Genomic DNA, 27,435 nt, shown 5'->3' with positions numbered 1-27,435 from the left:
TATATATATATATATATATATATATATATATATATATATACGTAGCGATATAACAAGACCTGGAAATCAGAAAAGAGATTTAAAAGAAAAATAAAAAACGCACATATACACACTTACATAAACACAAAAATAAAAGAAAAAAGGGCGTAAAGAAACATGCACACACACACACATACATATATACAATGTCTTACCATCACTCGAAAGAGTAAAGAAAAAAAAACACCCCAAAACGACCAATAGTAATAGTAATAATAATGATAGTAATAATAATAATAGTAATGAGAATGATAATAATAATAATAATAGAAAAATACCAAAAAAGGAACAAATGTAAAAAAGAAAAAAAAAACTGAAGCAAAACCACAAAGTAAAATTAAAAAGGTTAGGGGAAGATAATAGTACGCAAGTACAGATAATAAGAAAACAAAATAACAGGAAAAAAAGGAGAAAAATTGGGAAAAAGGGACGAATTACCAAAGAAAAAAAAAAAGGGATAAAACATCCAATAGGCACAGAAGCCGCTTTCAAGCTAATCCACTAGTTGTCTACCCTCACGTTTCACCTTTCTCCTCCTATTCGTCCAATGTGTCCTTTTACCTTTCATTCTCTCTACTTTTATCTTTTACATCTCTTCATACTCTCCGCATCAAATATAAGGATCATCACATATAGATTCGCAATATATTTCATTTTTTTTTTTTTACTTTTAATACAGTTCCCCTTATCACTTTTCAAGTGAGTTTAAATACTTGTGCGTGTGTGCATTTCTCAGCAAATATCTGTTTTTTTTTTATTCTTTTTCCGTTTACCCACCGTGGATACGTGTGTATCCTCTACTCTGGTTATATCTTTCCCTTTTTTTTTTTCTTGTTCACATAGATATAATTTTAATGAGGTTTGATTTTGTGTTTGTTTAAACTTTTTTCACACGCTTTTTTTTTTTTTTTCCTTTTCGGAGAGGGGAAGGGAGGGGATGGGGGTCGCGTTTACATTCATCTTGGCAACCGCAGTTGCTATTGATGGTAAGCAACCGTGAATTCTTTTTCCTTTTTTTCTTTTCTCACAAAAAAAACAAACAAACAACAACAACTCTCTCTCTCTCTTTTCCCATAAAATCACAATCATAGAGAATGAATAGGAAGAAAATTCAAGGTACTGAGAAGGGAAATTCTAGCTATTTGGTAGCGGCAATGTTGGTATGCACCTTCTTCGTATTATACTCATATATATTCTGTTTGCGTTAAGGTTATTTCCCCATACCCCTCTTGCCATTTACTTAATTGCAGTAACTTCTACTTCGTAATGCATCTTTTTTTTTTGTTTTTATTTTATTTTTCAATGTATTTCTTTTTTTTTTTTCTTTTTTTTTTTGTTGCTTCTTCGTTGGTCTGAGAACCAACAGACACGAGTGTGGACATGTGCACAGTGGGGAGGGAGTGAGAGAAAGGCGGCTGAACTGCACAGGCAATAGAAGAAAAAAGTAAATAATAATAATAATAATAATAATAATAATAATAATAATAATAATAATAATAATAATAATAAGCATACGAATGCATACATACATATAAATAATGATGGAGAGAAAGGCATACTGTAATCAAGTATAAAGGAAAAATATTTCACATCAAAAATTTGATCTTACAACTAGGACTCACTCCATTTATTTCTACTCACATTTCACACATTTCTTTTTATTTTACTGATTCTTCTACGTTCCCCTCCTCTTCGGCGATCTCTCGCACACTCTGCAATATAGAGTTCAGAATATCAAACCCAGAGTTCATGCTATCTGAGTCATTAAGGGCTTGGAATAAAGTGTTGCCTCTCTCCTCCTTAACCACTGGGTTTTCACCACTTTCACCACGGCTGTTAATATTGCTTCCAAACAAAGTGCCTCCATTGATGCTGTTTCGGTTGTTGTTGTTATTGTTCATAATATGATGATTATTATGATGATGATTATTATTATTATTATTATTATTATTATTATGACTATGATTACTGTTATTATTGCCGCCGTTAACATTCAGATTGCTATTGCTATTATTCTTCATAGCGGGTGAGCTGTTATTACTGTAGGCTGTATTGATATGGGCATCTCTGGATGGCGCTAATGAACCTTTCGCGTGTGAGGGCGATGGTGAGCTAGTGTTAAAGTTTGAAGGCGTTACCGCTGCCGATCCGCCGTCCTCAAGACAGTGGAAGCCGTGCACACACTCGTGTAGTCCTGTCTGTTTGTTGAGCTGCAAGTGATTCATGGAGCGCACACTGTTGTGTACACTGCAAAGACCCTCTTCGCGTGTACGGTTGCCACGGCCTTTGCGAGTACTGCCGGCATGCGGAGATGCACTTGATGTATATGAAGCGGCGGGCCTCGGGCTCTCATAATTACTCGCCGCCGCTGTGTGGGAGACCCACGGGGCAGTGAAACGTCCATTATTGCCATTGATATTGCCGTTATTGTTATTCACACTGCTGCTGTTGTTGTTATTATTATTATTATTATTGTTGCTGTTGCTGTTGCTGTTAGCGGCGGCTGCGGCGGCGGCCATGGCGGCGGCGGCCTGTTGTTGTTGAGATAAAATCACGGCGGCCCTCTCGCAGCGCTGCCGCACAAACGGGCAGAGTGCGGGGTTCTCGTCAACGAGAGATGACAACACCATCACCAATACGGGATGCGGGCACTGCTGCAGCATCTCACGGGTGAGATAAAGCTCCTGCTCGGCTGATGAAACTTGTTGCATTTGGTACTGGAGACTCTGCTGCTGCAGCAAGGAGAGATAAGCGGCGTTTGCGGAGGGACTATCAACAAGCACATTCGCGTTAGTATATAGACTTCCTGAGCCAATAACAAATGCAGGGGCATTGGAATTCAACGGGACGGAGTTTACCTCCGTTGTGTTATTGCTGGGACCTCCCTCGGCAACAATAAAGGTAGAACCACTATTGTGATTATCAGAGTATTTTATTTCCAACTGTTTTTCGTCCAACTTTGGGATTGTGAATGTCTTTCGGCTGTTGCCACCAATTCCGCCTGTTACGGTGGTGGTGTTCATCTCGCGGCCGTTGACACTCGCCTGTGCCGGCGTCACATTGTTTGTCGACGAGGATGACGACGATGCTGCAGCCGCTGTGTTAACTTCCGCCATAGAAAATTGCTTCACAGACAATACGAAGAATGACACACACGCACAGAGAGAGAAAGAGTTATAATTAAAAAAAGAAGGAAAAAGTGACTACACAAGAATATAGAAGGAAAGAAGTACCTCCTTCTCCTTTTTCTCTAAATATTTAGGTAGATATATATATATATATATATATGTCGATGTACCTATGTGTGTGAGATTTCTTTTTTTATCCTGCCCTATATCCTTTTTTTTCTTTCTGCAGGGTAGTCTTTCTGTTGTTAATATTGTTCTGTTTTTTTTTTTTCTTTTTTATTTGTTTTGTTTAGTTTTCTTTTGCCTCAGTTATTCTTATTTGAAGAACCTTTTCTTTATTTTAGACGCACCAAGTCTTTTTTTTTTCTATTTTCCTTTTCGCAAGTTTCTTCTTCCTTTTTTTTTTTTCTTTTGTTACTGGTTGTTGTTCCTTATTTATTTACACTTCCTTGAAGGCTCTCTTCTGTCTCGCGATTTTTCTTCTTTTCTTTTCTCTCCTGCTCTACTTTTTTCTCAGGATAAATATGATAGAGAAGGAAAAAAAACGGCTTCTAGCGTTGGTCTTTGCACAGAAAAGTTTTCCTTTCCGCGAAATAAAACCAAAGAGAGAGAGAGAGAGAGAGAGAGAGAGAGAGAGAGAAAAAAAAATAATAATAGAAAACAAAACAAGAAATACCACAGCAAAGAAGAGACATGATAAGGAACAATAGAAATACAAGTAAGCCATTAAAACAAACAAAGAAGAAATAAATAAAATAAATAAAAAAACAGAGAACAGGACAAACAAAACAGAGAATCCTGTCTGAGGTTATTACAACAAACGTTAAATGCAAGAGGAAAATAAAAATTCTGACGACAGCAATAACAACAACCACAACACCATCAGCAACAATATCAAAAAGAAGAAAAGAAGCGTAGTAGCATTTCCGATCCAAACTGTGGAGGCACAAATTTAAGTACATGAACACCACATAAAGGAAGGAAAAAAGGATACCTCTACAGATTCCTCTTCCTTTCTTTCTTTTTTATTATTATTATTCCTCCTCTTCTTTCTTTCTTTTTTTTTTTTTTTTGCTATACTAATAAAAAGCTTCGACAACATTTGGGAACATATATGGAAAAAGATGAAAGAGAAAGATAAACAAAAAGAAGAAATAAAAGGTTGCGATACGTGTTCTACATTCCAACCTTTATTTCTTCAATAAATAATGCGTGCCTCATTCTTTCCTTGCGCGGCACTCTCAAACTTCTGGCGATTATCAGGCCTGTGTAGAAATTCATCGGCAAACTTTTCCCCTAACGCTAATATGTATGGCAGTGAATCACCCAGCAATGGGGCGTGAAGTACACTCTCATCACACACGTAAAGGTTTGTGGTATTCTTCACAAGGAATTTGCGTGGATCAAGCACAGGAAGTGAACCTCCACCGTAGATACCAGCAGACTCAAAACGCTCTCCCACCATTTCGATAAAAACATTTGATAGAGGAAGCATCTTGGTCAATTCCTTTACACGTGCTACAGCTTTACAAAGGGCCTGTTCATCATCCGGGTGCATTAAGTATTGTGGGTCAATGGTGCCATCTGCCCGGATGTAACCACGACTTTTGGGTCGTGCCAATTGGGCAATAATTTGAACTCCATGTGGAACTCCTTCCGGAGTAGAACCATCATTATTCATCGTAAAGGGTTGAAAAATAAATTTCACATCAGGAGTTTGTTGACCGGTACTGGACCAGTAACATATCATATCATCATATGCAGAGCAGAGGGCGTGTAAAGGTCTTCCAAACTTGACATTCAAACCAAGAAACATTTGTACAAGAGGTTCCATAAAACAGTTATGACTGAGTGGCATGCGAGTACGGAACTGCATTTTAACCTGTGGTGTGTCCCAAAAGTTTGTTCCCACTTCTGGAGCAATTGCGAGGGTTCCCTGAGAGGCGGCAAGTAAACGTGGTGTACCAATACCACCTGCACATAGAATAACCGTATTAGCCTCAATATGTTCTGTACGACCTTCTGGAGTTACATATGAAACCCCTGTAGCGGTAGACTTATCACCCTCTTTTGCGCTAATTCCAAATACGCGTGCATTACAAAAAACATCTATTGGTCGTTTAAGAGCAATGGTATCCATTAAATAGCTCTTTAACGTTGTGTTAGCAATACCAGAACGATAATCGACAAAGATTTCTGACCTTCCACATCCTGTCTTCATGCGGTACTCTTTCTTATTAAAATCACTGGTGAGTGCGGTGTCCTTTGACATGGCTTCACAAAAGACGCGGAAGAAGGGTGAAAGAGCTTGTGGGCGGGAAATAAAAAACTTTCCACGTCTTCCACGGTGTGGAGCTGCCACTTCCAAATTCTCAAGTTTCTGCACGCGTGGTAATAATTCATCGCGAAAACTCCACGCGGCGCCATCCCAGTCGTCTTGATCGCCGAGATTCCACGAGCGTCCGCCCATCACACCACCACCGCCCAACACTCGAGGTGTTGGAATCATCACCGGCACGGCCTCCTCGCCGCCGCGGTGTGTGCGCTGCGGGGATGTGATGTTCGCGTGGCTCTCATACGAGCGGCGTGCGAACCGGTGCGCCAGAAGACTGCAGGCGATCTCGCGGTGCCAACGTGGCTGCTGGCGAATGTCGGCGCCCTCCTCAATAACGGCGGTGTGGACATTCTCGAGGCCGAGGCGGCCGGCGACGAGACAACCGGCGATTCCGCCGCCCACCACCACCGCGTCGTACGGCCGGCTTGACAACAGCGCTCCGCTGCGGCGCAGTCCACCGCTCAAACCACTACGCATCCACAAAGATATAGATTTCTATATGGATATACAGATAAATATATATATATATATATATATATATATATGTAGACGACAGGGAAATAATTAAAAAAGGGAAAAAGGAGGGCCACCTACACAACTAGATATATTACTAATAGAACAGTAGGAATATATATATATATATATATATATATATATATAGATAGATATAGATATAGATATGTTATGTTTTAATATATCTATATATCTATATATGTACAGTGTAGCGGTACTCTGGACTTCCTATGGTTTTTCTTGTTACAAAGGGTAAAACAAAGAAAAAAAAAGAGAGAAAAAAAAGAAACACAGAAAGAGGAAGGATAAGCAACAAGAAGACGTAGAAGTTACAGGGAACTCACCAATAATTGAAAACATATTCATATCTCAGGTAGCAGATACCCCACACACTTGTATCATCATAGAAACATAAACACACTCCAAACCACATTGCCATACTCTCACATGCGCTCAATATCATCCTCTCAGCGCAAGACTCATCAAATAAAAATATTGAAAAAAAAAAAGAGAAAGAAAGAGATATAAAAAAAAAGTGACAAAAAAAAGGAAAAGAAAAAACAGCAAGTGGGGCCGAAATGTATGTTACAGGACATTGTAGCAGGCCAGCAAACGAGTTTCAACACCACAACAAAAGGAAAAAAAAAAAACCTCATCTGTCTCATTCACAATGAACGCCGAAAGGAACAGACATGAAATAGGAATAAAGGATGATAATAATGATAATAACAATAATAATAAAAAGCAACAACAAGAACAATTAACCCGTGCAAAACCAGTTTTTTTTTGTATTTTTGCCTGTTTGTGTATATGTTTCTCTCTCTCTCTCTCCCTCCCTCTGTGTGTATGTATGAAAAAGAAAGAAACAAAATGGAAAAGTGAAGCCCCAAGCAAAAAAAAAAAAGAAGCATGAAAATGGCGAAATGAGAACTCAGTAAGAGTAGGGCATCACCTTTAACGCTTGAAAACAAAAAAAAAAGACACTTTTACTTTTGGTTTTCCTCTGACTCTTTTATAATATCTTATCCAGTCAGTCTACTTTAGATTAACATGCACACACACACAAGGGGGGAGAGAGAGAGAGACACGAACGCACATACAAACACTTTAAACCCCTTATCCGTACCCTATCCTGAACAAGGTACTTTTCCAGCAAAACAAGGCGAAAGGGTCATAAGGAGGAAAAAAGAAGCAAAACAAAAAAAAGGGGTTTTGAAGATGATAATAAAACCCACTAATCATATTAAAAGGGTCTTCAAAAAAAAAAAAAAAAAAAAAAAAAAAAAAAAAGACTGACACAGAACCATGCTACTGAACAAGTTGACGATTAAATGCATCTTCGCACACAATTAACTGTGCGATCAGTGGAATATATTTTTGATGCTCTTCTGGTAACATATTTGCCACACGATACATAGCTTCATCATCATCTGTGGCGATATTATTCATCTGGCGGTAGCATCCCACCAGTGAGCGTTCGCCTAATTTCCCTTCCAAAAAGAGGCGAAGTGACTCAATACGATGCATAAGCGGGTCAGTTGCCTGAACATTTGGTAGCACGAGTGTTTGTCCGTCCAACATAAACTTCGTAAGATCTGTATCGGGGAAAGCCTCATCACTAAAGTCCTCTGCAACAGCGCCTTTACCGCCTTGCATTAGTGCATCATCGATAACCGTCTGTAGCGCATTATAATCATCCTCCCGCTTTTGTACCTCACAGGCATCGTTTGAAGGTGCGGATACATCTTCTTGAACGTCTTTCCCGTTCTTAACCTCATCTCCTGATACGGGTGATGCTGCTGGTGCGCCTCCTACTGCTAATGTTCGTTTCGCATGTACAACAGCGGGAGTATCTTTCGTCCAATCACCCCCCTTCTGTGGTGGTTGAGGTGTTTGTACATGCTGTTTTTCTTTCTTTTGTTCTTCTACTTGTTCTTCTACTTGTTGTTGTTGTTGTTGTACCGGTTGTGGCTGCTGATTCGGCTTCCCAGGTTGCGCTACTAACACTTGCCCCTTTAAAGGGACCTCTTCTGGTAAATTATCTAATCCAAGTGCACGTCGCTTGTTCTCTTGTGCCTCACGTCTCATTTGCCAGAAAGCTTGTCGTCGCGCTTCTTCAGCTTCTTCTGCTGTCATTTTTCCCAAAGAATTGGAGCGTTGTGGTTTCGGGTTCACAATATCACGTGCTGGCATCGGTGATGGCTTTTCTACACCCGCAACAGCGATTGGACCTAAAACAGGAGCTGCTCTCATATCTTCTAACAAGCGTTGTTTATTTAGTGCGGCCTGTCGCCGCATCTCACGGTACAACTCCGCCGCTTCGGCGGCTGATGGAGCCGCATTATCTTTTGGCCTCTCATCATTGTTATGATTGAGGTTCCGAATAAGGTTCGGAGGGCTATTTTTATTTTCATTCTTGTTATTAAACAATCTTTCACGAAGTGCCTCTTGCTCCGCTTTCTCACGCGCAACACGTTCCTCTTCACGCTGTTTACGCTTAATTGATTCCGCGTGTTCTCTCATGTTACGTTCCCATTCTTCTTCCCTTTGTTTTTGAATAAGAGCTTGTGCTTTAGCACGTTTCTCAACATGTCGTCGTTGCTCTCGTGCCCGAGCTTCCAACTCTTTCTTTCGCAAGTTATGTTCAATCTCCTGTTGTCGTTGTTGTGCTTGTATATTCCGTAAACGTTCTTCATTTTCACGTTGTCGCTGCTCCATCTGTAATCGTAGTTGTTGTCGCTCTTTGGCCATTTTCATAGCTTTCGCCTGTTCTTCACGTCTTCGTTCCTCTGCACGCATCTGGCCGTCTTGCTGAGCTGGTTGTGCAACCTCCCCCTTTTGGGGTGAAGGTTTACAGGGAAGACAATCGTGGTGTGCAACTTCCACCACTTTCTGTAGACTTGAGAGAGATTCACGAATATATGGAGTAGAAATAATTTGACTAACATTTGGGCGCAACTTTGGATCAATTTGAAGCATAGCAGATATCAACTTAGATAGGTTGGTTGAGTAGCTAGAATGAATAGGAGGGTAGACCCCTTTTAGAATTTTTTGAACAAGCGCCTTCATATTACTTCCATCAAATGCATGGGTAAGTGTAGTTAATTCGTACAAAATACAACCAAGAGCCCATACATCACTCTTATTATTGTATGGTTTGTTCAGACACAACTCAGGGGAGAAGTAGTACGGTGTTCCACAGACAGTTCGCTTCAACTCAAAGGTATTACGTAATATTGTACTAATTCCAAAATCACCTAATTTCACCACACCATCTGTTGTCAAGAAGACGTTTTGAGTCTTAAGATCACGGTGAAGAATGTGACGTTCATGAAGATGTAATAAAGCAAGACAAAGTTGAGAGAAGTAATGCAGAATCTCTGTCTCTGTAAATCGATTACCTTTACGACTTTTAATCTTTGAGTAGAGATCCCCACCATTGGCATACTCCATTACAATGAAAAGTGAACCATGGTGTTCATAATGATCAACGTAACGCGTAATATTAGGGTGGTTCAGTGTACGTAACACATCAATTTCGTGTTTGGCACTCTCCCGCTCAGCGGGCTTCATGCCAGCTAATCTTACTTCCTTTGCGACAAGTTGTACCTTGTCACTGCGCCGCTGCACGAGCCACGCTGAACCGAAGCTGCCTTTGCCCAACACACGCACCTGAACGTATTTGTCCATCCCTGTGTATGCTTTTAGGGCAGTGACGCTTCTGTATATGTGTATATCTACCTAATTTTTGTTGCTATTGTATTTTTTTGTTCTTTTATTTTTTCCTTTTCTTTTATTTCCTCCGTTATTCCCTTCCCGCTGTAACACGTTCTACAAGTGAAACGGAAGACCTTGAAAAATTTCCAGCCTTTCCTTTTTTTTTTTTCTCCTTCCTTCTCAGAGAAAGAAAGATACAGAAGAACTATCTCACACAGAATATATATATATATATAATGGGATAAAAAAAAAAAAAAAACAGAGAGAGAGAGAAAGAAAGAGAGAAAGAAAGAAAGAGATGAGTATTATGTACCTTTGTCTCCCTGGTTCTTCGCTTTTTTTTTTTTTCTGTTTTGACTCCTTCTTCTATCCCTCTTACTAATTGTACTCGATGTTTCCCCTTTTCTCTAACCTTTATTTTTTCTTTCCTTCTGCTTCCCTAATCTCGACTTTTCACAGTCGCCTCAAACGATAATTTCTTTTTCCTTCTCTTCCGTCGATTGATGCGCCGCGGGACTAGAAACAAGCAAAGTAAAGACTGAGAGAAATTTGGCAGAAATGCAGTACAGGAACAATAAAAACAAATGAAAAAGAAGTAATAGTTCACAGAAGACGGGAAATAAAAAATATAAATAACTGCATCTGTAAATCATGATGACTAAAAGCAAAAAAAAAACGGGAAAAGAAAGGAAAAATAAAGAAAGAATGAATAATACAAAGAAAGAAAAAAGGCGACGCCATGAGGTTCAATTATCCTCTTTTTTTTTATTTCTCTCCCCTTTTTTTTTCTATATCTAACGTTGCTTCTTTTTTTTTTTTTTTTTTCCTTTATTCATTTGCTTTCACCACTCACTTCATCACAAACTCCTTTTTTTTCTTCCTCAGTTTCTCACTCTACATTGGGTGGTGGTGGTGGGGAGGGGGTTGAACATATACTCACAGACAGACAGACAGAGAGGCAAAAAAAAAAAACACTTACAAACGTATAGTCGCATAAATATACAAATATCAACGCTTCCCCATATCAGGATTTACAATCATACGGACCATTCCAGCGATAGCGTTATCATTGTTGATTACATTGCGACGTATATTATGTGTCTTTAGAATCTGATCGTTTATGGCATCCTCTAAGTTTTGCAGCTGTGCATGTACTTCCTGCAGACTCTCTGTTGTCTGTCGTCTGGCGTCAGCTGCTGCTAGTGCCTGACTTCGCGCTTCGGAGCGCCACATCTCGAGTTCCCTTGCCATGGTGTCGATATCATCATAGATAGCTTCAAGTAGTTTACCGAGTGGGTTGGATGCCTTTGTCAAGAGCTGGAGCTGCTCCCGCAGTTTGCTGAGTTCGCCCTCTGCCATCACCGCCCCGCTGCGACCTCCCCGCGTGCTCTGAATCACAATCCCCGTCCCGCCAGCCGCGCCGGGGGTCCGCGCACTCGCCTCCTTCGCCTGGCGAGCGGCCTCCTCCTGTTCCCGCTTCGCCTTCAGCGCCTGCTGCCCCAAATAACCCCTCGCCTCGCCCTCCATCGCCGCCGCGTCTCCGCCAGCCGTGGAGCTCACCGGCTTCGCCTCCTGCTGCTCCGCCACACGCATCCAGTCATCCGCGTTATTCTCATCGATTCCCGACGGAGATGCAGGCGACTTGCCAACAGGGCGCTTGCTCTCACGAATTACTCCAGCCACTACAGTGGGACTCGCCGCTCCACCCTCAACCACCTCGTGTGTCGGCTTCGTGCGGGGTGGGGCTTTTCCTGCCGAAGCAGATTGACGCGGCTCTGTACGCGCAGCTCGTGAGAGTAGACCGCTGCTCTCATCAAGTGGTACAGCTTCCTCTTTCCCTGTTGAACCTCCTGTCGAGGCGGCTAACTCCTTTTCACGTCTTCGCTTCTCTTCATGCCGTTTGCGGCGTTCCTCGGTATCCGCCTTTGGACTCTTATCCTCTGCCTCCTTTCGTTTCTTCCTACTCTCATCATCATCCTTCCTCGCATCATCTGCTCGTAAAGAAGATGTTTCATCACTCTTTGACTTGCTTTTCTCTCCACTGTCACGCTGATTAGCGGCAAGCTTCTCACCCTCTTGTTGTTGTTGTTGCTGCTTCTCTGCTGCTGCTGCTGCTGCCTCCGCTTCTTTCTTGCGCTTCTTTTTTTCTTCTGCTTCACGTTTCTCCTCCTCTTTTCGTTTTCGTCTCTCTTCCTCCTTACGATCCTTGTCATCTTTGCTTCCCTCTGATTTCTGTTCCGTCGCGGTTGTCGCGGAAGGCTCAGCGTTATTGCTACCACGTTCTTTAGTGGGAGCAGGAGCAGGAGCAGTAGCAGTAGGAGCAGGAGCAGTAGCAGAAGGAGCAGGAGAACCTCCCTTCACCATCTTAACAGCAGCAGCCTTTTTATCTGCCGAAAGTGCAGCGCAAGAAGCGAGGAGTTGTAGCAACTCATTTGTTTTATCGGTCTCTTGACCAGCTACAATCTTCGACGGCTGCGCCGAGACCTTTTGTCCTGTTGCAGCCTCAACAGCAGAAATAAGAAGCGAGAGGAACGCTATTTTCTTTTCCTTATCGGCAACGTTGGCGCTGTCAAGCATTTCCTCAGGGAAAAGTCCCTCTGGAAATGATGTTGTCTTTATAAAACTTATCACAATATCATGGAGAAAGCGAAATGGCGGTCGCGATAGAAGCTTATCAGTCAATTTGGGCACAGTGATAATAGCACCCAGTTCCTTTTGCGTCTTCTCTACAAATGGTTCAGTCATCTACGAAAATCCCTTTCTCCCTACCAAATCTAATTACCCCAAATTGCAAATTCGTGTATGTCTCTGTATTACTATTATTCTTCTTGTTCTTTTTTTTTTTTTTGAGAACTTTTGGTCTAGCTTGTTGTGTTCCTGCAAGACGTATATATATATATATATCTGTGTTTGCGCTCCTTGGAAAGAAAAATCAAAGAGAATACAAGAGGAATATTAAATAGAGTGGCAACAAACAGCACTAACAATGCATAGTTGTACATTCGTTAACCTTTCTTTTTTTTTTTTTTTTTCAGGTCGACTCAGAGAGAGAGGTAAAGGCATTTCTTACACGCGTGGGACTGAAAAAAAAAAATAAGTGAGTAATTGAGTGGGAAGAAATAATAATAATAATAATAATAATAATAACAATAATAACACGGGAGACTCATGCCTCCTCAAACCATCTAAATCTATAAATCTGTTTACAGTCCTTTGCCATCTGTGGCAGACTTTATGGAGACAATAGGTACCATCCTCGTGTAATACGTTGTCTTATCCTCTCCTATCGCCCGCAGTATACGCAGCCATCTCTCATCATCCATTTGGTGATGCAGTGTATCATCAAGAAAAACCATTTTGGCATTAATCAGCACATCCTCCAGTGCACGACGAACTTTCTGAGAACATTGCAACAATTTAAGACATGATTCACAGGCTGGAGCAAGGCAAACTTCCTGCTTCTGTTTTTGTTGTTGTTGTTGTTCTTGCTGTTTGCCCTGTTTCTGTTTGGTTGAACCTACCAAACCCGCAAACGGAGACCCAGCCGGTCTTCGTTCTCTTGAGGTGGAAACAGTACGTATAGTCACTTCCCGGCCGGGCATCTCACATTGGTACAGGTGAAAACATGAAGGAAATAAAAAGGGGAAGAGAGAAACCACGCATGACATGATACGAGAAACAAGAAATATATATACATACATATTAGTGATGAAAAGGTAAAAGAAATGTCAATCACAAAGAGCCAACATATACACACACAGAGGGAGAGAGAGAGAGGACATAGAGAACAACGCAAATATGGCGTTCAATCCATCATCTATCTTTCTCTCTCTTTTCCCAATCACGCAACTGTAGCTCACAAGAACAACAACAACAACAACAACAATAAGAAGAAGAACAACAACAGACTCACTGACGTCATTATCAGCATCAGTCATACTTTCTTTCCGATTGATCAGATTCAATATCATTCAGCAGATGCATTGTAGGTGCGAAGACGTGAAAAGTTGCTGTCAATCATCTTTGTGAAAGCAGATTGAAAAGCCTCTGACCATGCCGCTTCATCTGATGCATATTTCTCCGCCAATGCACGCCATGTTTTATCATGTAGTATTGCATCCACCTCCCGTTTATTAAATACACACTGTTTTTTCTTTCCTTTTTTTCCTACTTTTGCGTATACACAAACAAAATCTTTAGGAAGTCTCTCAATTCCTTTGTTTTCCTCTGTTCGAGGTACTTCCAACTCAAAAAATCGCTTCTCATTTGCCAAAAGAAATTTGTAATACTCATTACTGAGTTTGTAGCGACTTCCAATGTGAGTCACGTCTTCTATACCGCTAACATGTTCATGGAATTCTCCAACACTGTGACAAGCCAGAAGCGCAACGCACTCTGCATCTGTAAGACCTCCTATACCGGTAAGAATATCATGCACGGAGTGGTATTCTTGACCATTTGAAGGATTCTTACGTGGTGGAGCTTCATCTGTGTCGTTGCGTCCCCATCGCCATGCGGCATCCACGGCGTCCACAGGAGCTGCGAGGAACTTCAATGCGGCGATGGCGAGAAGTGAAGCGGCGTCTTCTGTGGCTATGCGGTGTGCGGTGGCGAGATGACGAAGAACGCCGGCGACGTCGTCGAGTCCGCGGGCGGCTGCACACGATTCGTCTGGTGTTAACGCCACGAGACCAGCGCGTCGGGCGGCAAGCAGAAACACAACACGGAGTGCCGTTGGCGCTAAATCCGGACGGAACTCAAATGTCGCGGCGGCGTCTGCGAGGACGGCGGACTTTTGGAAGGGCGGTCGGAGTGCATTCTCGTCGACTTCCACCGCCCGCCCCGCGGCGAGGCCCCCGGCGAGGCACCCAACGCACATCAGCAGCAGCCACTTGTGGTTGAGGTGCTCCCACGACTTGTACGGATTCGCCTGCCCCCGCCGCTCCGACCCGCCGTCCGCGCCGGCGTTCGCAGGGGCCCGGAAGCCCTGCGCGGCGCGTGGGGCGGCTGCGGAGAAGCGAACACACAAAGGCACGGAGGGGACCACCCCACGTAAGGCCCGCCACATTGAAAAGAGAGAAAAAAAAAGAAGGGAAAAAGAACCGCTGAGCCTAGTCTGCCGCTTCGCTGGATGTTTACTCCCCAAGAACACCGCTTCTTATAACAAGAACAAAAAAAAAAAGAAAAGGAAGAAATAAAAAAAAAAAAAGAAGTACTTAAAAACGGAGAAAAGAAAAAACTGCAAAGGAGGTGAAAAACAAAAAAAAAAAAAACATCATCATTGATTGAATTAAGAAGCATAAAGCAAACCATTGTGAACAGGAAGCTACAGTCGAAGAGCAAGTAATATCAACACAACGCTAACGATCACCACTGATAACTTTGTCAACAAAGTCCTGGCAAGTATCAAGTATTTCATTCAACGTCTCATCGTCTTCTTTCTTAGATGAAACAGCCATTAAACCCTCAACTTTAAAGAAAAACTCTCGCACAACACCGAGACAACATTTCCGCACGAGATCACGAAGTGTACACTCACCCAATGCATCAAGAAGAGAGGACCAAGCTTCCAATAAATCGGAAGAAGCATTACTAAGAATGTCGAAAATGCGTGTCATAAGAGGTGGTATTTCAGTCATCTCACTCTCAATGGCTACATTTTCACATTCCAATTGCACACGTAATAATACAACAAGAAATTCGGCAACAGATCGAAGTGATGCAGCTGCCTCACGTAATGTGGGTGGGGAAAACCTCGGTGTGTTGGCAGCTTGTTCCACCTCTGCACGTATGCGGTTTGCAGCACTGTTTATACGATCTACTGTACGAAAGAGAAGTGTTTCTACCTGTCTTACAGCTGGACATTTAGCTAATGCTTCAATTAATTGTACACACGCCCAGAAAAAAGTAGCGTAATTTGAGTCTGCTGTAAGAGAATTCAAGAAAAGAAGAAGAGGTTTTACCGCAAGCCAACCAAAAATACCACTTTCACCTTTTTCTAAACATCGTCCTTGATAACTGTTAACAGTAGCAATTACCTTTTGGTACTGTTCAATTCCCATACCTTGAATTGTTAACTGAACTTGAACTGCTTCAAGTGCTGTGGAAATATTACGAAGAAAACGATCCTCATGTCGTTTAACTTTTCGGGGTGGTAATCCTGCTGTAAGAAGAGGCTCTTGTACTACAATTAATAAACGCCTTGTCAATGTACGTGCAAGTACAGTGCCATCAGGTTGAATAAGCATAGAAAGTAATGTTCGCACAAACTTTTCTCCTTCTGCAAAGTTATTCTTTAATAACATTGTAGCAATATTGCAGGCTGTTTCACTATCTACAAGCTCTAGATTACCAGCATTAGCAGCAAAAATTTGTAAACTATTAATAACTGTTCCAGCATCACCAGAAATTAATACATGTTGTAGAACCAAATTTAATCGAAGGGCTTCAAGTTTTTTCAAATCTTCAGAATCAGGTTTTCCAAGATCACGAATTTTCTCTAATGGTAACGTTATACAGAGACGTTCACTTGATCGAGAAAGTATATCCTCAAAAGACTGTAAAGCTTGTGAATACGGTGTTGCCTCACCGCATAAATCACGTCGTACCCTTTCTTCCTCAATTTTCATTTTATAATCAAACTTTTGTATTACCATAACATCTATGAGACCTACAAGAGCCATTGCCATTGCAGTATCTTTTCGTGCAAAACGTTCCACTGCACAATCAGTAATAATTGCATAAGCTTCACGAAGTCGTCGTGTATATAGGAAACCTTCACCTTCTCGTTCACGTTCATGGAGATGTGGTACGTCGTTGTTACCAGATTGCTGTTTCACACGCTCTGTTGCGGATGCCGCAAGAGATGCCAATGCCGGTTGTGCAAGTCCTGTTAATGTTAATTCACCGCCATCAGACACACCAAAGACACGTTGCTCGACGGATGATCGTGTTGCTGCAAGATCAGATATTGGGTATTTGTACTGCGCCCGCCCAACACAATACGTAGGGGGAAAACGTAAATTCCATAATGCAACTGAACCATCAATACCACCTGTTGCAAGAATATCGGAATGAAGTTTTAACCATTTTATAGAAGAGATATCTCCCTGTAGTGAGGGAAATGTACGAACTGCGCTAACAGGAAATCTACAATCAAAAACTGAGAGGGTACCATCTGATGAAGCAGCTGCTACAACAAAAGGTAGTAATACATTAAAATCAGCACATCGGGCAGTATAACCATGACGTAATGGTAAAACTAAACTCTGTTTACCTCGATCATTTGCGCGTGTATCGGTTAATACAAGATTACCATTATAGCTTCCAGTCAACACTACTGAAGCGCTGGATGGCGCCCAATGAGCAAAAAGTAATATGTCACGTTGACCATTGTTGTTGCAACTATTATCACTCATTCCTGATTCAGGGGACCATGTACGTACAGGATATTGACTAGAAGTAACATCCCATATCATAGCACGACTATCAACTACAGCAAGAACACTAGAAGTATTTATTCCAGCGTTACATCGTACGCTTCGAACAAGTGTTGATGCGGCGTAGCTGTTCGGGGTAACAACAATATCTCCTACGAGTGGTTGTGTTTCGCTTGAGAACAAACATCCAAAAGGCACAAGTGATCCACTACTTTCATTTACACTACTTGGGCTTGCTTCCGTAACAAATATGCGTCCTCGTGTACTTCCAACCAAAACATGTTGCTCACACCATTCTATACTGCTGAGACAAAGATCAGAAGGCATATCAAGCCATCGCATGCGCATCGCCCCCTCAAGTGTTGGCTCTTTATTTCCAATAGACATAAGACCAACACTACCACTACCACCGAGAGGATTTAAGCCCACCGCCAATACCTCTTCATTGTTATGCAGAGATAACCTCGCAGTACTAAAGACAGTTCCCGGAGCTGCCAGTGGTCCACTGTTGGCAATTACACTTGGGTGATTACGCAGCAGACCACGCAACTGAGCCTCCTTTCGCCAAGCAGAGGTTGCCGTGTAGAGCGGAACTTGAATAATGCTCTCTTCCATGGGAAGATATTTCTTAAAACAAAATAAAAAAAAGAAGGCAGGAAAAAGCAGTAAAAAAAAAAAATAATAATAATAATTTAAAGGAGAAAAACGTTCAACCAACAATATTAAAAAAAAAAAAGAGTAACCCCCAAGAGAATGAGAATGATTATACATATCCTTCTCACTCTAATTCTTTCTTTCGCTTTTTTTTTTTTCTTTTCTTCTTTTTATCGTTTTTTGTTCATTTATGTCTGTGCCCTTGTATGACCTGAGTTGAATAGTCTTTCCCAATTGTCATTATCAATGGTTCACAGATACTCCCTTCTCCTTCCTCTTCCCCCATAGAGTTATGGAAAAAAAAAAAAAAAAACACTGGCAGTAAAAGAAATAAAATAAAAAATAAAAAATAACTTGTAGAATGTACAAAGAAGAGGGTATTTTTACAAAGGCGATATTACAAATGAATTCTACTTCTAACTTAGGATACGAGTGCACTGCTCTTCTGCTTCTACTCGTTCCCTTTGTAACTGCTCTAATTTATCTAAAGTTTCCTGGACAAAGGAGAGAAATATTTCTTTTAACTTCAAAAGCTCCGCGTCCGCGCGCTCCCGCTCTGAACTCATTTTAGCCCATAGTACTTCTGATGCAGTAGAATCACATGAGGGCATCTGTCGGGTACATATTTGCTGAAGTTTACGTTGTATAAAGTCTAGTGTCCCTTGCATTTCATTTACTCGTGATACGATTCGAGCATCCCTTTCACGAGTATATACAAAATTATGGCCTGTATTATGATATCCTGCAAACACTTCCTTAATGACTGCCTCTGGGCGGTGCACAATAGACTCCACTAGGTTTGTTGTATCCATCAGTAATTCCTGTAACTCTTGTAATAGTTTTGACAAGTCCAACTGGGACTGTTCGCTATAGTACTGAAGCTGCTCTACATCACTTTGGGCCTTCCCAACTGCATATACCAACTCACCACGCCTTTTCACTCCACTCTCTTGTTGACGACGTAAACGCTCTTCCAGCTGATGCAGCATGTGTACATCAGCATCGCAATGATCCCTCTTCTGAGACCATTCCTTAAAGGGCCCTATTGTTGAGGGTATCTGCATAACTTTACCCTTCTCATCCTCATACTCACAGTTGTTCAGGGGAAACAAAGAGTTGGTAGTGGTTTTTACTTGTATTCCTTCATCGCATGATCGCATGTGTTGAAGCTGCAGACGTAGTTGTTCAAGTCCAACCTTTCCCATCTCTGAGTTCTTCTCAGAGCACTGATGCATGTATTCTCTTCCTTCCGTGTTTGCTATCGGCTGTGTCATGCAACACAGCATCTTGGAGAGAAAGAGAAAGCATAGAGATCCCATGGAAAGAGAACGAAAAAAAAGAAAAGGGAGAAAAAAAAGATAATAGATAACAAAATAACTCATCCCCTCAGTTGTTCTCTATCTATCTATCTATTCATTTAGCGTTTTGCAGCATTTCATCTACAACCCGCTACATTCTCAGCTTATTTGCAATAAACTACAAAATTCACAATATTGTTTGACCTCGCTAAAAAGGGAAACACAGAAGCTGTGATGCGTCGCCTTTGTGTGAAGGCAAGAAGAAAAAAAAAAAAAAAGATTTGATTGACACACGAACTGGTCCCCATGTTCGCAGAGAAAAATAACTTTAAATAAAAAGTATAAAAATGAGGGACGAGACAAAAGAAGAAAAAAAAAAAAGCATGAGAGAATAACTACTATAAATATGACATGTAAATATTTTCATGGGACTAATAAAAGAAAAAAAAAAGGTTTGTTTCTACTTTTATCCCTGTAGTTTCTATAGCCTACGCTTCTTTTGCTCGTTTTTTTTTTTTTTGTTTGTTTGTTTGTTTTTTCCTCTATTGATTCCCTCTCCGTACCCATAAACGCACACGCACACAAATAGAGAGAAAGCGAAAGAGAAAAAAAAAAAAGGAGCACAGGCAAAAGAGAAAAGGGTATGCTTATGCAATACTACTTTGTATTAATAGGCTTTTATATTCACTTTCACATCCGTCTGCTGCAGACATGTGCTCCGTCCACTAATTCACGAAATGCTTTAGATGCCATAAGCCGCAAATGCGCAAAGAAGAATACAAATGAGGCAGTAGCAACAGGAAGAAGACAAAGACCACGAAACTCTATCCACATCAAAGAAAGTGGAAAAAGCATGGCGAGGAACAAACAACAACATGTAACTAAATCCTTTGCCCGTCGTGTGAGGCAGAAATCAACCAGAAAAAGCAGTGTTAATACTGCAAGACTCGTAAGTACTGGTATGGTTCCAACCAACATGTAAATTTTCCCACCATATTCTATATATTTTAATATACAAAATAAAGCCCCTGCAAAAAGCAAAGGGAAAGCATATGGAATATTCAAGAAGAAAAACATTATAATTGCTTTGAGTTTAAAACCTGTTCGCTGCTCACCGAGTTGCTGTTTTACAGATGGGACAATACAAGAGAAAATTACATATATTTGCCAAAGACAAAGTGAAACAATAGGTGTGATACCACACCATAACCACGCAAAACGTTCTTTGCGAGAAATATTCACTTGTACCAGAAATGTTGGGAGGGCAACACAGCAGAGACCAATAACAATGGCAACTGCAGAACGAATAATAAGTGGTTTATTTTTTCGGAGACGGTAAAATAATGGTTTAGGTTCAAAATGTGCCTCCATTACAACATTGGCTATCACTATGGTTACTATTGCAGTGTAAGTCATCCATAATAAGGAGAATGCTGTACTCGGTGTACAAAAATCACCCAAAGAAATTCCTTCTATAGCACAAACTGTTGTTCCAAGAAAAAGAGAAAATGATAAAAGAATCCATGAGAGAACCATTTGAAGAACAAAAAGACGTCGTCGTTGAACGTACTCGTAGTAACTACGACTTTCTTGATAACGTTTTACTTCTTCCATAGCTTTACGTAGAGTCTGACTAGTAGGTGCAATAAGTGGCTCCATTGTGTTGTGTTGAGTAATAAACTGTTCAGGCGCACCTAAACGTCGCATTCGATTAAGTAATTGCATATCCGACTTATCTAATGGGGCACTACGTAGCCGTTGCACGAGTGGATACACTACAAATATTTTTTTCGCTACAAATTCCCACATAACAGGGTGTTGACAAGCACAGTACCAACGCCAGCATACACATGAAAGTATACCTATCCATGCAAAGTTGCTATTATCACTTTCTATCACCTCCATAAAAATACGATGGATAATCTCAATAGGAAGACGTTTCACGTACGCCTCAGGATGTAAAAGTGTGGTTCGCTTATCGGGCACTGTGTCCCTGCTATTATCGCCACGCGAGAGAGTAGACCCAAGAGATGATTCAAATGAGGAACTCTGACTCATTCCTCTGGCAGAATGACGTATTCCTAAACCTGCTGGAGGAAAAATATGTACTATTGGGGGAAAGAAAGGTAAGAAAAGAAACGAGCGCAAAGCAAAAAAAAAAAAAAAAAAACATTATAATAACAACCATAATAATAATAACAATAATAACAAAAATATTTGTCAAAACGTGCAACAAAAGTAGAGAGAAATACAAAAAAAAAAAAGAAGAATAGTGTAGTAAACGCAACAGAAAGTGAGAAATAATTTTTGAAAAAGTAATACAGAGGTAGAGAGAGAGATAGAGAGAGAAACGTCTCTCTTTTTTTTTTTTTTTTTCGTTGTATCGCTCCTTTTTTTTTTCTTTCTTTCTATAGGAGAGTGAGTAAGGGAGTGTAAGAATTACAGCTAATCCTACTTGACCTTTGAATTTCTGAAATTCCCTTTACAAGTCTCCTCCTGTACAGATGGAACAGGAAGAAGTGTTGTTGTCCGTCAATACATGCACCGCAGCGGATGTGGAACTGTGTCGTAGTGAACTGCGTACATCAACCACACTCTGTTTATTCCCACACTTTGGGCACTCCCATGTTGTTGTCCGTAATGAAACATCCGACAGCATCACAAATTCTTTATCATCATCTACAGGAGCCTCACCGTTGCCGTTGATGATGTTGGTATTGGTATTATTGGTATTGTTGCAAGAGGAGGAGGAGGACCGCTGTCGGGCGTCGATCTTCTGCTGCACTACCTCCCGCCAGTTCTCTGTACTCTGTTGAGCGGCAGAAAGAGCGGCGTGGACGTCTGCGCAATTGGCGCCATCGATGGTTGAGGCGATCATCGCCGCCACTGCGTCCAGCGCCTGTTGCTTCTCAGCCGCCGTGAGTGGGACGCCATCCCCATCGCCCTCCATCAGCCACTAATGTTGGTCGACGGGTCCTCTATACATAGATAGATCATATATATATATATATATATATATGGGTGGGAATACAAATAAGAAGAAAGAAAAACAGAGGAAAAACAGTCATAAAGAATCAAGGAAAGCAGACATACAAAGGAAACAAAAAAAAAAAAAGAAGAAGACTAGGGAAGATGTACTAGGAAATAGAGAGAAAGAGATACCGAGTACTGAGTATCACATAAATTTCTCCAGCCCAGTTCAGAGAAAGCGAACCTTGTCCACCATATTAGCCTGGATTTTTTTTTTTTTTTTGGTTTTAAAGTTTCGCTACACCACCATTATTATTGTTGTAGTTGTTGTTGTTGTTGTTGTTGTTGTTGTTGTTGTTCTTATTCTTGTTGCTGCTGCTGCTGGTGGTGGTGGTGGTGGTACTAGTAGTAATAGTAGTAGCAGTGATAGTGGTGAAAAAGAAGGTTTGCACAGCACCTTACACAAGTTCCGTGTTAGCGGGAGCAGATAACTCCTGTACGGACCTCAGTGAAAAGTGAAACCGCACACCTCTTGTACAAGAAAAGCTGAAAAAAAAAAAAAATATAGCAACATAAACAGCAACAACAACACGAGAGAGAAAAAAAAAAATGCAAAGATAAAAAAGAAGTAACCGCAGAGCGAGAGAGCGTGTGATAGCAATAACAGCCACAATACACACGCATATATATATATATATATATATGTACACATATACAGAAAAAGTCGAGGGAAATTTTGGGGAAGAAAAAAGTGATAGTCTTTCATCAGTCAAACCATATTGTTTTTGGTATTTTTTTTTCTCGTATTTTTTGTTTCTTCTACCATTTTTTTTTTATTATTATTATTTGCATCCCTGTCGCATCGTTCCACCAAATGAAAAGCGACAGTGTAATAAGGCTGGATATTTTTTTTTTTTTTTCTTTCTACATGAGTGAACAACAGCTGCTATCGCTAGGACCACTATCCTTCTTTTTCCCTGTAGATGATTTGTTGTTGTCTTTTTCACGTTTTGTTGTCGTCCGGTTCTTCTGAAATACTAAGTGCATGAGCACAGACTTTGGTTCCTCCCCGTCTCGTGGGGCCGCTGAGGAGACGCTGCAGTCGTGCGTCTCTGCAGGAGAAAGAATATTCTGCAGCTGCGTGTTGTCTGCGAGAAGATTGCCTGTTCGGAGAATCTTCATATCGGTGGTGTTGATGCTATCGCGCATCTCCGGCAGATCACTAGGCCAATTATTGCGGATCATCTCTTTAATATCCGCAGTTGTTGTTGGATTTCCATTCGGCTGCACGAGCGGCACCTCCAACTGCATCTGCCGCCCAGAATATGATGGGTGGCAGGCGCCGCTGAGCACAAAACGCACACGAACAGACATATCTATCAGAAGGTGGGCTTCTTCGCCCTATATTCTATCCTTCTGAGTTCTTTTTGCTTTTCCTTTTATTTTATTTTTTTTATTTTGGGGGAGGATTGCCACAGAGTAAAATAAATAAATAAAAAAATCACTTTCTAAAGAAGAAAACAAAAAGCATATTAAGAATCAAAAGAAAGAAAAAAGAAAGAAAAAAAAAAAAAACATGATAGAAGTGAAGTGCAGAGAGCATTTTTCTATTTTTTTTTTTTTTTTTAAGCTCCCTCCCCGTACCCTTCAAATATGTACAACAGAACAAAAAGAGAAAGAAATAATATATGTATGTAGTTCAATATACATGACGAAACAAATGTAGATCTCCTCCTCATGTATAGAGATCATCGCCAACAATCATCACAATATTGAAAAAAAAAAAAAAAATGCTAGAACGCCGATCCACACACTTCAAAATTGTGTGCAGGAGCAGGAGCGTCCTTAAAAGAAACGGTGTTTCGGCGCGCCGGACCATTAAAGTCAAATGGGAGCATACCATTGTACTTCGCCCATGGTTGACGGCGTGCCTTTGAATACACAGTACCCACCAACTCCCTACCACATCGTACACGATTAGAAACTTGTTCATTAATCATACGTTTACGGCTAATAAACTTTGGTTCAGAATGATGCCATCCCCATAAAGCCCACATATCGCGGGGCATCGGCTTGGCCCCCTCATCATTCACTGACAAGTAACCTGTATTTGCTGTAAAAGAACCAAGACGCTTAAACTGATCCATCCACATTTGAAATTCTGTATCAAGCCTCATGACGGCAGACAAAGCTCCAGTTTTCACTCCTTCATTCATATATGCCTCCGCCTTTTCACGGGGTCCACCAGTTAGGTGAACTGCCAGCATCATGTTCACGTATGTTTGGGCATTTGGCTCAAGACCAAGTGATCGCATTTCATTTAGCAATTGTTCACAGCGAAGAATATCCTTAGCAAAAGCAGATGCCTGCATGACAGCATTATAAATATAATGATCAGCTCCAAATCTTTTAAGGTGATGTCTAAATATGTCATCTACTCGTTCCATATACTTCTTCGGTTCCTTTTCTATTTTTGGCATTAAATGTACTATCGTCTTTTCGTTATGCAGTCGTGACCAAAAATCCTCGTCTCGATTTTTTAAATAAATTCTGTACATTGCCTCTGGAGTCAATTCAAAATTATCACCAGCATTGTAGAATCCAATCTCTTTCGGCCATTTCGTATAACCCAAAAAGCGAAATTGCAGCTCTTGCCAAGAGTTTGGGTGACGCCGCGGGAATGCGAGGTTGAGGGGAATAAATTGCTCAAGAATTTTCTCAGATATCTTTGGTCGCCAGGCGAGATTCTTCCCACCGCGTCTTGTGCGTCCCGGATTGTGTGTCCAGCCCTTCTTCAGAAGAAGATCACTACGGCGCAACATGGCTCAGGCCGTGCTGAGACTGCTCCCCACTACTACTAAAATAACAATAATAAAAATAAAAAAATAAAGGGGAAATTAAATGAAAGGTTATATATGAAGGAATGAATAAGAGGAAAGAGAAACAAACATAATAATAGAAGTAACAATAATAAAAATAATAATCTCATAACAGCAACAAATTGTACTTACTTACTCCAGCAAAGAAGAAGAAATAGGAAAATATTTCTTAAAAAAAAAAAAAAAACAACTAAATAAAGAGATTAAGGGATATTATATATATATATATATATAGTTGGGCAATAGTCAGCCCATTCTCTTCCTTTCCTAGGGTCACTGCATCTTGTTTAACAAACAAGGAGGGAAACGAAAAAAAAAAAAAAAAAAAAACGACGACGACGACGACGACGACGAGTAATGAATGAAAAAAGAAGAAACAATAAAAGTGCAAAAAGTAGAATTTTTCGCACAATAAAGGCAAATCATTTCATCAAGTACCATAAAGCTAGATTTGCAAATTGAGTCTATTACCAAAAGTGTTTGAAAGGCCTAACTTTTCAAATTCATCAAATGTGATATATCCATCACGATTCAAATCAACTTCAATAAATGTTTTGTCCACAACTTGTTGTAGTTGAACTTCCGTAAGATTTGTCCCCACCATGATTTTCAGTGTCTCAAAGAGATCTTTATTGCTGATCTTGTCATCCCCATCAATATCATACATCTTAAATGTAAAACGTAGTTTTTCACGCTTGTCAGCTTGCGGTAAGAATACAGAAAGAGCTTTTGCGAATTCTATAAAATCAATCTTGTCGTCGCCATTTGCGTCTACCACAGCTAACACTCGTCCCAGTAGCGGGTTTGAAGCCAAAGAAGCTATTGTGCTAAATGATTTTCTGGATATGTTTCCCTTGGCATCATGATCCAACATTATAAATCGATTGTGTAGTCGAACAATTTGAGCCTCGGAGAGAGTTGTTGTCTCCTGCAATCGTTGCACCTCTTCAGGTGTTAGTAAGCGATCTCCACCCATGAATACAACCTCTTTAAACTATCCCTTCACCTACGACTAAATTTCAATAGAAGAGCACTCCTCACAAGAAAAAGAACAACAAGAAAAAAAAAACTAGTATAGTAAATAATACAAATAATGCTTTTGTTCCAACTTTCCTCTCTCTCTCTTGTTTCCACAACCACAAACACAACCACTATAACCAACTTCAAGAGTGGCACAATGTCAACTCGGAGAAACATACAAAAAAAANAAAAACAAAATATATATATATATATATATATATATATATATATATATTCTTTCTGAATAATAATGTATATACAAACTTACATCTTTCTTTCTGCACATAAAAACTCCAACAGATGTTGTCCAAATAAATATTGATTCATCATTTTTTTTTTTCTAATTAGAAGGGAAAAAAAAACTTCAAAATTGCACTTTTACACAGAAAATCACAAGGAAGAAAAAAAAAAAAAAAGATATATTATTTTGCAATCCTTTTGGCCTTCTAAAAAGATGTCTTGGTTTGTACAACATCCATTTCAACACTCTCAATCGCCTTGTATAAGAGATCAGATGCACAGAAAACAGCACGGGTCGCCTCTGGGGTGAGTAAATGATTGCCGTCAACAATGCTAAGGTCCACACCATTCGCCTTCTCGAGCGCAGCCGCCATTTTTTCCCAATCACCTCGTAATGTTCCGAAAAGATTCAGTTCTGCCCAAGCAAGAAAAACTGGAGGAGATAACACAGCTACAGATATTACACCTGTTTTTTCTGGATCGAAAGCCTTAAAAATAGCATGAACGTTATGATTAAGTCTCGGGTGAAAAGAGCGTTCGACCAGAAAAGAAAAAAAAGCTGATAGTAATACAGAATTGTCTTGACTATAAGTAGGAAGGGTAGAGAACATTCGCTGAAGATATTCGTAGCTTACCATAGTAGATACAAGTTGCACACAGGTATCATATAGTTCATCAAGAGTTAACCGCAATGGCTCACTATGGCAACAATAGTTTTGTTGTTGTTGTTGTCTTTGCAATTCAGATGCCTTTTTTTGCAGAAGGGCGTCATGAATTTCATACAAAGGTATACCGCACAAGAGTCCAACTATAGGATTAACCTCTGTCAGAGCTGAAGGAAAGGAATGGCGGTGTAATGGTTCCCCACAGTGTCTTACCTCAAATTGATCAATTTCCTTAATTACATCTTCTGGTGAGGAATCGGTCTTATTATTGTCACATGTTGTTGAAACGGATGTATACATGGCTTTTCGGAGAAAGTAGTCAAGTGAATTCTGCATATTTTCACCTTCAGCTTTTTTGAAAACCTTTGATGATGCCGATTTCCTATGCCATTTACCCGTACTTACTTGCAGTACATAACGTGGTGGCGGTGGCTCTTGAGTTAAAGTCGCCTCACCTTGTGTATACATGTGATCAGTAGAGTATGATGTCATTATACACGTATAAATACAGCGGTATATATATATATATATATATATA

At 40.5% G+C, this 27,435-nt stretch overlaps 14 protein-coding genes across 14 annotated transcripts; all 14 read right to left on the bottom strand.

The window, feature by feature from the left end:
• Positions 1-1,697: 1,697 nt before the first annotated feature.
• TM35_000481370 (uncharacterized protein) lies at positions 1,698-3,155 on the bottom strand (the record flags this gene model as incomplete). Its single annotated transcript, XM_029030473.1, has 1 exon — positions 1,698-3,155. The coding sequence occupies one exon, from the start codon at positions 3,153-3,155 to the stop codon at positions 1,698-1,700; it is 1,458 nt and encodes a 485-aa protein (XP_028878242.1).
• Positions 3,156-4,365: 1,210 nt separating this feature from the next.
• Positions 4,366-5,979, bottom strand: TM35_000481360 (choline dehydrogenase; the record flags this gene model as incomplete). The annotated part of the gene is made up of 1 exon (XM_029030472.1): positions 4,366-5,979. The coding sequence occupies one exon, from the start codon at positions 5,977-5,979 to the stop codon at positions 4,366-4,368; it is 1,614 nt and encodes a 537-aa protein (XP_028878241.1).
• A 1,344-nt stretch (positions 5,980-7,323) lies between these two features.
• Positions 7,324-9,705, bottom strand: TM35_000481350 (putative NIMA-related kinase; the record flags this gene model as incomplete). The annotated part of the gene is made up of 1 exon (XM_029030471.1): positions 7,324-9,705. The coding sequence occupies one exon, from the start codon at positions 9,703-9,705 to the stop codon at positions 7,324-7,326; it is 2,382 nt and encodes a 793-aa protein (XP_028878240.1).
• A 1,035-nt stretch (positions 9,706-10,740) lies between these two features.
• Positions 10,741-12,477, bottom strand: TM35_000481340 (uncharacterized protein; the record flags this gene model as incomplete). The annotated part of the gene is made up of 1 exon (XM_029030470.1): positions 10,741-12,477. One exon carries the CDS (start codon positions 12,475-12,477, stop codon positions 10,741-10,743), a length of 1,737 nt encoding a protein of 578 aa, XP_028878239.1.
• A 458-nt stretch (positions 12,478-12,935) lies between these two features.
• TM35_000481330 (uncharacterized protein) lies at positions 12,936-13,334 on the bottom strand (the record flags this gene model as incomplete). Its single annotated transcript, XM_029030469.1, has 1 exon — positions 12,936-13,334. One exon carries the CDS (start codon positions 13,332-13,334, stop codon positions 12,936-12,938), a length of 399 nt encoding a protein of 132 aa, XP_028878238.1.
• Positions 13,335-13,699: 365 nt separating this feature from the next.
• Positions 13,700-14,800, bottom strand: TM35_000481320 (uncharacterized protein; the record flags this gene model as incomplete). Its single annotated transcript, XM_029030468.1, has 1 exon — positions 13,700-14,800. One exon carries the CDS (start codon positions 14,798-14,800, stop codon positions 13,700-13,702), a length of 1,101 nt encoding a protein of 366 aa, XP_028878237.1.
• Positions 14,801-15,092: 292 nt separating this feature from the next.
• On the bottom strand, positions 15,093-17,786 carry TM35_000481310 (uncharacterized protein; the record flags this gene model as incomplete). The annotated part of the gene is made up of 1 exon (XM_029030467.1): positions 15,093-17,786. One exon carries the CDS (start codon positions 17,784-17,786, stop codon positions 15,093-15,095), a length of 2,694 nt encoding a protein of 897 aa, XP_028878236.1.
• Positions 17,787-18,241: 455 nt separating this feature from the next.
• On the bottom strand, positions 18,242-19,060 carry TM35_000481300 (uncharacterized protein; the record flags this gene model as incomplete). Its single annotated transcript, XM_029030466.1, has 1 exon — positions 18,242-19,060. The coding sequence occupies one exon, from the start codon at positions 19,058-19,060 to the stop codon at positions 18,242-18,244; it is 819 nt and encodes a 272-aa protein (XP_028878235.1).
• A 753-nt stretch (positions 19,061-19,813) lies between these two features.
• On the bottom strand, positions 19,814-21,181 carry TM35_000481290 (uncharacterized protein; the record flags this gene model as incomplete). The annotated part of the gene is made up of 1 exon (XM_029030465.1): positions 19,814-21,181. The coding sequence occupies one exon, from the start codon at positions 21,179-21,181 to the stop codon at positions 19,814-19,816; it is 1,368 nt and encodes a 455-aa protein (XP_028878234.1).
• A 424-nt stretch (positions 21,182-21,605) lies between these two features.
• Positions 21,606-22,073, bottom strand: TM35_000481280 (uncharacterized protein; the record flags this gene model as incomplete). The annotated part of the gene is made up of 1 exon (XM_029030464.1): positions 21,606-22,073. The coding sequence occupies one exon, from the start codon at positions 22,071-22,073 to the stop codon at positions 21,606-21,608; it is 468 nt and encodes a 155-aa protein (XP_028878233.1).
• Positions 22,074-23,017: 944 nt separating this feature from the next.
• TM35_000481270 (uncharacterized protein) lies at positions 23,018-23,467 on the bottom strand (the record flags this gene model as incomplete). The annotated part of the gene is made up of 1 exon (XM_029030463.1): positions 23,018-23,467. The coding sequence occupies one exon, from the start codon at positions 23,465-23,467 to the stop codon at positions 23,018-23,020; it is 450 nt and encodes a 149-aa protein (XP_028878232.1).
• Positions 23,468-23,886: 419 nt separating this feature from the next.
• TM35_000481260 (mitochondrial RNA binding complex 1 subunit) lies at positions 23,887-24,915 on the bottom strand (the record flags this gene model as incomplete). The annotated part of the gene is made up of 1 exon (XM_029030462.1): positions 23,887-24,915. The coding sequence occupies one exon, from the start codon at positions 24,913-24,915 to the stop codon at positions 23,887-23,889; it is 1,029 nt and encodes a 342-aa protein (XP_028878231.1).
• Positions 24,916-25,417: 502 nt separating this feature from the next.
• Positions 25,418-25,948, bottom strand: TM35_000481250 (calcineurin B subunit; the record flags this gene model as incomplete). Its single annotated transcript, XM_029030461.1, has 1 exon — positions 25,418-25,948. The coding sequence occupies one exon, from the start codon at positions 25,946-25,948 to the stop codon at positions 25,418-25,420; it is 531 nt and encodes a 176-aa protein (XP_028878230.1).
• Positions 25,949-26,438: 490 nt separating this feature from the next.
• Positions 26,439-27,389, bottom strand: TM35_000481240 (uncharacterized protein; the record flags this gene model as incomplete). The annotated part of the gene is made up of 1 exon (XM_029030460.1): positions 26,439-27,389. One exon carries the CDS (start codon positions 27,387-27,389, stop codon positions 26,439-26,441), a length of 951 nt encoding a protein of 316 aa, XP_028878229.1.
• Between the last annotated feature and the right edge of the window lie 46 nt (positions 27,390-27,435).

Source organism: Trypanosoma theileri (assembly GCF_002087225.1).
Source record: "Trypanosoma theileri isolate Edinburgh chromosome Unknown TM35_Tth_48_V1, whole genome shotgun sequence".
Taxonomy (NCBI): domain Eukaryota; phylum Euglenozoa; class Kinetoplastea; order Trypanosomatida; family Trypanosomatidae; genus Trypanosoma; species Trypanosoma theileri.
This window is presented reverse-complemented; position numbering and strand designations above follow the sequence as displayed.